Below are 11,142 nucleotides of genomic sequence, written 5' to 3' on the forward strand. Positions count from 1 at the left end.
CCCCCACAGGTAAGCAGATGCCGTCGATTCAGTGCTGGGGGAGCCCCGCGGACGAGGAGCGGCCTTGCGGCAGCCCTGCTCCTTGGGCCGGACAAGCAGGCTGAGCGCGGGGGGCTGTCCCCGCATGGTTCCCTGTGTCAACCTTTGCACAGAGCCGTTCCCAGGGACGCCTGCATTATTGATGTGCCAGCGTGCGGCCGCACCTGTCCCCTGCAGAGCCAGTACGGGCGGGCATGGAAACCCTCTTCCCCCCCGGGTCACAGCCAGGTCGCCGTGCGAGGGACAGCAGCTGTCGGCATAAAGCGCACACTCCCTCGGCAGCGGGGAGCTGGGAGAGGTGTGTTGACCTGCCCTTGGCGCTCCATTCCAGCCATCGCCTAGTCACCCTCTGCCCTCTGCCGCACCTTCCCTCGGGGAGCGCAGAGAAACAACCTCTGGGAGGCAGGCTGCGATTGCTAGGTGGGGAAACTGAGGCACAGAGCAGTCACCCTGGCAGACCCTGAGTTCGGGAGCCAGCTGTAGACCACTTTTTCAGCGGTGCCGCTGCACGCCCGACTTGCGCTGATGTGAGCCGGGCGCTGGCTGCTTAGCTGACCCAGGGCTCCCAGTTTCAAGCCTGAATTTGTGGCCGAGTTGGGGAGAGAACCAGGATCCCTGATGCTCAGCGGCCTGCCGCAGCCACTAGCCCTCACTGAGTCTCTTCAGCTGTTGCCTCGCGTTCCAGCCGGGAGCGGAAAGGCCAGGCGGATGGTGGGGCACGGGCGGCCCCAGCTTCCACAGCAGCTCAGCCGCCCTTGGCTTTCAGTGGGATACCCGCCGCCGGCGGCATGGTGCCTGCCGCAGCCCAGCCCAGAACTCAAGGACGAGCCCAGGCTGCCGGCTGGAGGGTGGGACACCCCCTTGCTGGATCAGCTCTGGGGCTTTGTGGCCATTTCCTCTCCCGCTTCCAGTCCCATCACAGTGCCTTGTCGCAACAGCTGGGTGAGAAGCCCTGTTGGGTCAGAGGGGATGGGAGGAGAGGCGGGGGAGGCAGCCAGCAGCAGCACCCATGTGGGTGAGCACATATGCCCCTCTCCGGGCTGCGGCGTAGCACAGTCCACTGAAGTGTGGGGCGGGGGGACATGGCTCTCCCACCGGCCAGCGCAGCAGAGTGGCTCCAGAGAAACTATCGGCGCCAGGCAGCCTGCCGGGTAGGACCGAGTCCAGGTCTAGTGGCAGCGCGCTGGGGCTTCTCCCCGTGACAGAGTTGATTGCCCAGGCAGGAAGGATGCCCCTGCACCAGCAGCGAACAGCTCAGCTGGTTGGACTGGAGCAGGGATCTCCGCAGCCAGCTCCAGCGGGAGGGATAAGGGCTCCATCTCCAGAACAGCTGCGGAACAGCAGCTCAGCACCTAAAAAGCCCATGACAGGCATTGGCTCATCCCATGGCACGATGCCGTTAGACCTGGACTCAGTCCTCCTGAGAACCCGGCAGCAGGAGATCGGTATCCCACCTTCCGCCAGACTGTGGGAATGGACCAGGCCCAGCTCGTGCAGGCCTCTGCCTCCCCCAGCACGATGCTGCACATAATCCTGGGTCCCGCACTTGCCACGCTGGATTAGCTCACTGGGGCAGATGTGGGGGAGAGAGGTGTCCCGGTCCCAGGTATAGCTGCACCCTTGCTCTCATCTCTGAGACCGTCCCATCCCACCTGGATGCCCCCCTCCTGCAATTATAGGCCAGACTCTTGCACCCAGAGCAGCTGGAGGTGAAACTTCAACGAGAAGGACACCGGCATTATCCTTCAAATGCTGGTGAATGGGGCTGGCTGAGGCTATTGTCCGCTTTCCTGTGGACGTGCAGTCAGCGCCTGTGGGAATTAACTCCTTGTAATCACAGTGCAAACAACACAGAAACCCGCACGTAGACAGAGAGGATTCCCTTCTATTCGGGTTCTTATCCTGCACTCATCACCGGGGTATCTGAGCGCCTTCCTGGCATGCATTAAGCCATGTGACTAACATCTGTCACGTGCTGTTCTCTTTTCACCTCCCCAGGCAGACGTGCAGTGAAGGGTCATGTTTGGTGGGGTTCACGACATACATGTTGTTATGCGTTGCCGTTAGAGGAAGCAGGTCAAAGAAATGCACTTGTGCTTAGAGCGGAAGGTGGGGATTTAATGCTCCTTAACTCCTGAGGAAGTTCATGCCATAGAACATGCAATATTCACCAATTATTACAGGCCCCTCCCATGTCCTTCAGGGTAGGGCCTTGTGGTTAAGGCAGAAATATGGGAATCAGGAAACCTGCATTCTGTTCCTGGCTGTACCACAGACTCACTGTGTGATCTGTGTGTAAGTCACATCACTGTGCCATGCCTCAGTTTCCCCATATGTATAATGAAGATAATATTTACCCCTCCCCCCCTCCAGTGGTAAGATTCTATTTGGCTGGAGACATGAGAAGATGATCAGGAGGAATTCTGCAGAGCTAAAAGGTTCCAATCAATACCAGGTTCTCAAATGGAAACGGTGCAAGATACTGCTCATGCTCCAGCTGGCCCAAGGGAGCGGAGATATGTATGGGACACACCTGAGCATGGCAGCTAGACCAATCTATTGGCAAAAGCAAGCTTACCCACCAACACTTCTTAAACCAGTTCTCAAGGAAGAGTGAGGGGGGATTTGATAGCAGCTTTTAACTACCTGAAAGGGCGTTCCAGGGAGGATGGGGCTAGGCTGTTCTCAGTGGTGGCAGATGACAGAACAAGGAGCAATGGTCTCAAGTTGCAGTGGGGAAGGTCTAGGTTGGACATTAGGAAAACGTTTTTCCCTAGGAGGGTGGTGAAGCACTGGAATGGGTTACCTAGGGAGGTGGTGGAATCTCCATCCTTAGAGGTTTTTAAGCTGCAGCTTGACAAAGCCCTGGCTGGGATGGGTTAGTTGGGGTTGGTCCTGCTTTGAGCAGGGGGTTGGACTAGATACCTCCTGAGGTCCCTGCCAACCCTCATCTTCTAGGATTCTGTGATTCTACTGAGTGATTGCACTGTAACCTCTGTAACTGTGTAACTCACCAAACAGGAGAAGCAGCATTGATTAAGGTAAAGTGCTTGTCCCGCACACAGGATGGCCCACTGAAGGCAAATGAAGCATTGTGTAGCATCAAAGGACACAGACGTTGTTGGTTGCATTCCTCACTCCCTTTGGGAAGAGTGTACGAACTCATCCCATCAGCCTGGATTCTGGGGGGAAGGGGATAAAAACCCCTGACAAGGAGAAACTGGATCTTTATGCTGTCTGGACTCTGAGGGACAAAGATTCCTAACCGTAAGCAAGAGATCCCCATGCTGCTTGGCATGGGTTGGGCCTAGAGAACACAAGGACCTACTTATTGTAGAAGCTTCTATTACCTTTTAAAATCTAAGCCTGTAACTCATCTGTGTGTTTGTGTTTCCTGTTTGAATCCTGTAAATAACTCATTTCTTCTCATAGTAGGATTGTCTACAGGCATTGTCTTTAGTTTGAGATCTGAGTACAGCTGACCTGGGGTAAGTGATTGGTTCATTGGGACTGGGTGTAAGCTGAATATTGTTGTGATTATTCGTGTAAAATGACCATCTATCACACTGTCCAGCTTGGCTGGGTGACAGGATAGACCGGAGTGCCCATGGGGACAGTCGGTGGCTCTGTGGTAAGACTGTAATAGTGCTGTCAAAGTTCACACTTGTTACTGGGTTGGTGAAGTCTAATTATGGAGCATACCACCAGTTTGGGATGTCTGCTCTGAGGTTAGCACTCACGGTTGTGAGCCGCTCCAGACAGCATGAGAGGGATATCGCACCAATAACAGGGACCTTGGAACGTACTGAAGAACGTTCAAGTGCCCTTCCTTCAGATCATTCCCTCCCACGAGTGAAGGAGGCTAGAAGTCAGAAACATTGGGAGTGAACTGCTGGCGACGTTAGTGGTGTCGGGTTTTGCTTTTGTGGAACATGGTCCATCTTCTATGGAGAGAGGGAGTGTACCGTTTGGACGGCCTTCACCTCAGTAGAAGCTGAACCAATCTCCCTAGGGACAAACTGCTTAGTCAGGAAGGCATTAAACTAAGAGCAAAAGGGGAAGGTAAAAAGAGGCAAGATACAAGCACTTATTTAGCACAAAATCGAGATGTTGAGAACAAAATTAATCAAGGAATATTTCTGTTCTGTATTTGGGAAAACACAGATGTAGTCTCATTATATGATGATAACACTCTTTCCATTCCACCAGTATTGCAGGAGGATGTTCAACAGCAGCTACTGCAGTTAGACATTTTAAAATCAGCAGGACCATCCAAGCATTTTAAAAGACCTGGCTGAAGAACTTGCTGTACCATTAAAGCTGATTTTCAATCAGTCGTGAAACACTGGAAGTTCCAGAAGGCTGGAAGAAAGCTAACATTGTGCCACTATTTGAAAAGGGTAAATAGGAAGAGCCAGGTAATTATAGGCCTGTCAGTCTCCCAGTCAATCCCAGGCAAGATAATGGAACAGCTACTCTGGGACTCAATTCATAAACGTTAAAGGAGGTTAATGTAATTAATGTCAATCAACATGGGTTTATGGAAACAAGATCCTGCCACACTGACTTGATATATTTTTTGGATGAGATTACAAGATTGGCTGGTAAAGAGAATAGTGGTGACGCCAGAAACTTAGACTTCTGTAAGGTGTTTGATTTGGTACTGCAGAGTATTTTGACTAAAAATATAGAACGATGCAAAATTAACCTGGCCCACATTAAACAGATGAAAACCTGGCTAACTGATAGGTCTCACAATGGCAAAACGGGCAATCCCCACCAAAGAGGTGTTTTTCTCATAGGGTCCCATAACATTGCTGGCCGGTTGCTATTTAACATTTTTATCAGTGACCTGGAAGAAAACAAAACCATCACTGATAAAGTTATCCGGTGACAAACTGGGGGTGTGGTAAATAATGAAGAGGACAGGTCACTGCGTCAGAGCGATCTGGATCACTTGGTAAGCTGGGCGCAAGCAAACAATATGCATTTTAATGTGGCTAAATGTAAACGTATCTATCTGGGAATGGAGAATGCAGGCCAGGTTGACACGCTGGGGGACTCCTGGGATGCAGAACCGCTGGGTACCCTTATCACTAGTTATCCTGGGATGAGCCGCCCTGCACCAGCCGCCCCAGGTGACACACAGACCCTGTTATCACCCAATCCGACAGCAGGTGGCGCCAGACACTCAATTTAGTTCAGTGACGCTTTCCCCAGCCATTCAGCACCAACAACAGCGAAGCTCCAGCTGGCTCCCAGGATGGTATCATCCAGCCCTGCTCACAAAGCCTGACCAGTGAAGATTACTGACCAGTTTGCCCTTCCCTCAAAGTAGGAACGTGCCCCACCTTTTGTAACCGAGCAGTTTGTCTAAACACTTCACTCAAAAACACACTGGTTAGGATAAAACATGAAACCCGTTTATTAAGTACAGAAAAATAGATTTTAAGTGATTATTAGTGGCAAGTGTAAAGAGATTAAAAGTAGTTACCCAATGAAATAAACATAAGATCGCAGTCTAAATTCTGCACACTGACGAGATTTGGAATTAGCAAGATCTCACCTGTGTTAGCTGGTACAAGCAGTTTCTTAAAGGCAGGCTGGGCAGCCTCCCCTGCCTGGGACTCCCCCCCCCCCTCACAGTTCTTTGGGCTTCCTGACGACCCTTCAAGTGTTCAGTCGTATGGGAGGGGAGCCTAGTGATGATGTCATACTCCCCTTTTTATAGTGTTCAGCTTGCTAGAACAATCGGTGTTGTGACCTGGGGAGTCATCCGCATTGGTCAGGCAAACCCCATTGCTTCCTGCAGTGAGCCTTCATAGAATCATAGACGATGAGGGTTGGGAGGGATCTCAGGAGGGATCTAGTCCCACCCCCTGCTCAAAGCAGGACCAACACCAACTAAACCATCCCAGCCAGGGCTTTGTCAAGCCGATCTCTAAGGATGGAGATTCCATCATCTCCCTGGGTAACCCATTCCAGTGCCTCACCACCCTCTTACTGGAAAAGTCTTTTCCTAATATCCAACCTAGACCTTCCTCAATGCAACTTGAGACCACTGCTCCTAGTTTTGTCGTCTGCCACCACTGAGAACAGTCTAGCTCCATCCTCCCCAGATGCTAGTTGCTATCAAATCCCCCTTCATTCTTCTCTTCTACAGACTAAACAACCCTAGTTCCTCAGCCTCTCCTCATAAGTCCTGTGCTCCAGCCCTCTAATCATTTTCATTGCCCTCCACTGGACTCTATCCAAGTTGTCCACGTCCTTTCTGTAATGGGGGGAGGGGGGGGGGGGGGCGCAAAACTGGACACAATACTCCAAATGCAGCCTCACTAATGCCGAATAGAGCGGAATCGTCACTTTCCTCGATCTGCTGGCAATGCTCCTACTAATGCAGCCTAATATACCATTAACCTTCTTGGCAACCAGGGCACACTATTGACTCATATCCAGCTTCTTGTCCACTCTAACCCCCATGTCCTTTTCTGCAGAACTGCTGCCTGCCAGTTGGTCCCTAGTCTGTAGCAGTGCATGGGATTTTTCCATCCTAAATGCAGGACTCTACACTTGTCCTTGTTGAACCTCATTAGATCTTTTTTAACCCAATCCTCCAATTTATCTAGGTCACTCTGTATCCTATCCCTACTCTCCAGTATATCTACCACTCTCCCCAGCTTAGTGTCATCTGCAAACTTGCTAAGGGTGCAATCCACCCACCCTCCAGAACATTAATGAAGACGTTGAACAAAACCAGCCCCAGGACTGACCCCTGGAGGACTTCACTTGTCACCAGCCACCAGTTAGACGTCCAGCCGTTGATCACTATCCGTTGAGCCCGATGAACTAGCCAGCTTCACTATAAACAATTCCTGTGGAATCTATTCCTGAATGGGTGAGAGATAGCCATTAACACTGTCTGGCCACTCCATGCTTGTACCTGAAAGACTGTGTGTGGGAGTTTCCCGCCTTGCAACATGTTCTAATAGCATATTCAACAATGCTTCATAACTTCATATACAGTGGTAGCACATACTAACGGACAAGATATTAATGTTCAGCAGATCAAACTTTTAAAATAATGCCAAACAAGGCATACTTTGTACAGAAGATATCATAATTATAGGACATTGGTGAATATGGGGTTTTGGGGTGTTGTTTTCAGACATGGTGTCACAGGGACTCTATCCTGGGAAGCAGTGATTCTGAAAAAGATCTGGGGGGTCGTGATGGATAATCAGCTGAACATAAGCTCTCAGTGGGACGTTGTGGCCAAAAGAGCTAATGGAATCCAGGGATGAGTAAACGGAATCTTGAATAGGAATAAGGAGGTTATTTCACCTATTTGGCATAGATGCAAACCCTGCTAGAAAACTGTGTCTAGTCCAGAAATCAAGAAGGATGTTGGAGGGTTCAGACAGGAGCCAAAGAATGATTAAAGGATTAGAAAACCTGCTTTATAGTGATATCCAATGGCAGAAAGTTGAAGCTTGACGAATTCAGACCGGATATAAAGGTGTAAATTTAACAGTGAGCATAATTAACCATTGGAACAATTACCAAAGGTCATGGTGGATTCTCCATCAGTGGCAACTTTTAAATCATGATTGGATGTTTTTATAAAATCTGCTCTAGGAATTATTTTGGGTGAGGTTCTCTGGCCTCTGCTACACAGGTCAGACTAGATTATCACAATGGTCTTTTCTGGCCTTAGAATCGATGAACTGCAAACAGGATGCACCATCTGCAGGGGCACTGACATGAAACAATGAGGACAGAAAGCTGCTAGGGCCAGTTTAGTGAGCGCAGCACTTTCTTGCTGGGGCTCAGATTAACAGCTCTGCTGCCAGTTCCATCAGTTAATGAGAGCACCAGGACACAGTGGAAGCTTTTAATAGTGGAGAGAACCCCCAAATACCAGCAGGGGAAATCTTTGTCCCTGTGACAGACCATGCTCACTGCAGGTTTTGCTAGGTCCTGTTCTGAGAACAGCAGGCCTTTACCCTTGCCTTCAAGGCTCTCCACAACTCTGCATCCCTCAATTTGTCCTCTCCTATTACACCTCCCTCTTCCACCAGCGCCAGCTTGCTAGCTTCTCCCACAATTTCTCTTTTCTTGAACTCTCTTATTATGCCAAAGGAAGAGACACAGGCTTTCATCAGCACACAATGATATGTGCAACTTTAATGTTCTTGGCCCCCAGTGAAGTGTAAAAAGAAAATGCAGCTGTTGCTGACAAGTCCACATTCTAAGATACATTCCTGGAGCGCACAGGTTAATACAGTAATTTGTCTCAGTATATTCCACTCCTAAATCAGACCCAGACATTCACCAAGCATATATGCAATTCTTAGGAATAGCCTACCTCAGTGGACTAACCCAGCCCCTCTTCCAGCCTCAGCGTGCCAGGGGGCAGTGCATTAAATGAATTAGAAACAAAAATGTTATTTCCAGGATCCTCCCAGGCCCCGGTGTGAAAGTATGATACACTGTACCCCATAGCAACACCCTGTAACCGCCATATTCTTCATTCATATATATTTCATGCAAAACATATCATGTAAGATATCATAGGAAAGGTCATGGTCTGCTGAAAACCATTTTTCTATCCAAATACATATATTGTCAGTGTATATCGTTATGAGATTTTGCTGTACAGTTGTTATATACTGTAAATCTGAAAGTCTCTTCTACAAGGGTGGTGGTCCCCACCCAGGAGGGTGTTCAGCAAGCATTACCCAGCAGGGGAATTGCTCAACTCAGGTGACTCAGCAAAGTCCACCAGGACAAGTCTAGGCTAGGGACTTTCAGGCACAGGGACTGAGGATATAAAATAAGGGACAGCAGCATCATGCCTGGGCCTTTCTCCTTCCCCACCAATGCTGGAAGCAACAAGAATGCTGGAAAGACAAAGACTTGAACTTTGTCTGGAGTTCTGGTCCAAGGTTTTGAGGAAACAATCTGTGTATTAAAGAGCTGTAACATCCAACTGGGGCGAGAGCACTGTGTGATCTAAATACCGCCTAGTGATATACAGTTTAAGATTTAGATTGTACGCTTATCTTTATTTTCTTTGGTATCTATATTTGATCCTATATGACTATCACTTATAATCACTTAAAATCTATCTTTCTGCAGTTAATAAATCTGTTTGATATTTTACCTAAAATGAAGATTCTCAGATTTGCTGCTACCTTGCAATCCAAGACCCATGTTAAAGTCAGGGAACACTTAACCTGAAAACCTTTGCTATCAAGTCAGACAGGTCTCCCAAAGAGGCAGGGCAGCCAATAACAAAGGTAACATACCCAGTTCAGTGAGTGTCAGACACTGGCAGCCCTGAAATACAACAGAGAGGTAGTAAGAGCAACCAGCAGCCTACTCGTTGCGGACATGGCACCTGTCGGTTCTTGATAACTAAAGAACCATACCAAACTACTATTCTGCGCCAGTGAGAATACAATCTACTCATTCATAAAGTGCAAAAAGGACTCAGTCTTTGCTTAATTAGACTCACCCTAAAATCTAATTTTACGTCTGCTGTCCACTCTGAATTTACATTAGCATAGGCATGTATACTCCACATCACTGAGACAGTTATACCAACTTAACCCCGGTATAGGCAGTGCTAGGTTGACTGAATTCTTTCATTGGCCTAGCAACTGCCTCCAGGAGAGGTGATTACCTCCGCCAATGGGAGAATTCCTCCCATCAGTGTACATAGTGACTACACTGTCATGCTAAAACGGCACAGCTGTGCCACTTTAGCATTGTAAGTGCTCAAAGGTGAGCTGAAATGCACTTTATACCCATTTGGATTAGAGTTCCGGGAACAGTATTCTATTAACATCTAAAACCCAGCAGGAAGCTGCCTTCTTTCCCCTTCGGTGTATGGTAGAAACATCTCCAACTCTGGCAGGTGAAGGGCAGCTCCCTGAACTCAGCTGTTGGCAGGCAAGTGACAGAGAAGACTTCTGATTGTTTTGTTTGGCAATGTAATGAGATGTACCTACACGTGCAGTGAAGGAATGGGGATCTCATACAGATTCTTCAAGATATTTTAATAGCATTTCAATTCTCCCAATGCATCCTCGCAGAACCACAGGAACATCACCGACCCAGTCGTAAAGATCTCCGCATCCACGCGGGTGAGACATCTCGCTTATCCACCGGCACAGTCAAAACAGTGGCCCGAGTCCGGGGGTTGGCCAGCGTTTTTTGCCAGGCTGCCGTCCGGCCCAGCGGGGAGCTCCCGGGCCCGTGGGTTTCACCTCAGGACGACCAGCAGCACCATGGCAGAGAGCAGGAAGGCGGCCACCGAGAACTCGGCCACCCTGTGCGCCTTCCACCGCTCGGCCGCCTCCTCCTGCTGCTGCTTGAGCTGCTGGCGCCGCTGGAGGAGCTGCTGCTGGCGCTCCAGCTGCTCGCCGTAGTGGGCCCGGTAGAAGGCGTCGAAGTCGAAGATGGGCCCGGCCGGGCGGCGGTGGGCGGCGGTGGCCACGCTGCGCGGAGGCGGGGCCGGGGCCCGGCGGGACGGGGGTTTGCCGGCCGAGCCCAGCTCCTCGCCGCTCAGCACGCCCCGGTCGTAGCGGCGGCGCAGGGCCGCGCTGCCCAGCACGGCGTAGGCCTGGTGCAGGGCGGTGAAGCGCGCGGCCGCCTCCTCGCTGCCCGCGTTGCGGTCCGGGTGGCAGCGGAAGCTCTGCCGGTAATAGGCCGCCTTGATCTGCGCCTGCGTGGCGCTGGCCGGGACGCCCAGCAGCTCGTAGAGGCCCGCGGGCCGGGCCGGGCTCCCGTCGGCGGCGCCGCGGCGGCTGTCGGGCCGGGCGGGCAGGAGGCGGCGGCGCAGCAGGGCCCCGGGGCAGCGCCGGGCGGCGGCAGCCAGCGCCATGCGGGCCGGGGGGCGGCGGGGCGGCTCCTGTCCTGGCGGGCGCGGGCCGGGCCGGGCTCCGCTCACCTCAGCGCGACCTCCGCCGCCGGGCGGCCGCGAGCGAGGGGGCGTCGCCGCTCCGCGTTTTGTCAGAGCGTCGCCGGCCGGCAGGCCCGGCCAATGGGAGCGCTCCCCGTGAAGGGGCGGGACGTCAGCGTCCCCAGCCAATGGAGTGA

General features: G+C 51.1%; 1 protein-coding gene across 1 annotated transcript; it reads right to left on the reverse strand.

The window, feature by feature from the left end:
* Positions 1–10,081: 10,081 nt before the first annotated feature.
* On the reverse strand, positions 10,082–11,019 carry DNAJC30 (DnaJ heat shock protein family (Hsp40) member C30). The gene has a single exon (XM_067537741.1). The coding sequence runs from the start codon at positions 10,925–10,927 to the stop codon at positions 10,307–10,309; it is 621 nt and encodes a 206-aa protein (XP_067393842.1). The 5' UTR covers positions 10,928–11,019; the 3' UTR covers positions 10,082–10,306.
* Positions 11,020–11,142: the final 123 nt, after the last annotated feature.

This window comes from Emydura macquarii, unplaced genomic scaffold, assembly GCF_026122565.2.
Source record: "Emydura macquarii macquarii isolate MOO-44397 ecotype Brisbane River unplaced genomic scaffold, CSIRO-AGI_Emac_v2 contig_450, whole genome shotgun sequence".
Lineage (NCBI taxonomy): Eukaryota > Metazoa > Chordata > Testudines > Chelidae > Emydura > Emydura macquarii.

Excerpts from the sequence above, each read along its gene's own strand:
- DNAJC30 (XM_067537741.1), bottom strand. The coding sequence starts at position 10,927 with ATGGCGCTGGCTGCCGCCGCCCGGCGCTGCCCCGGGGCCCTGCTGCGC.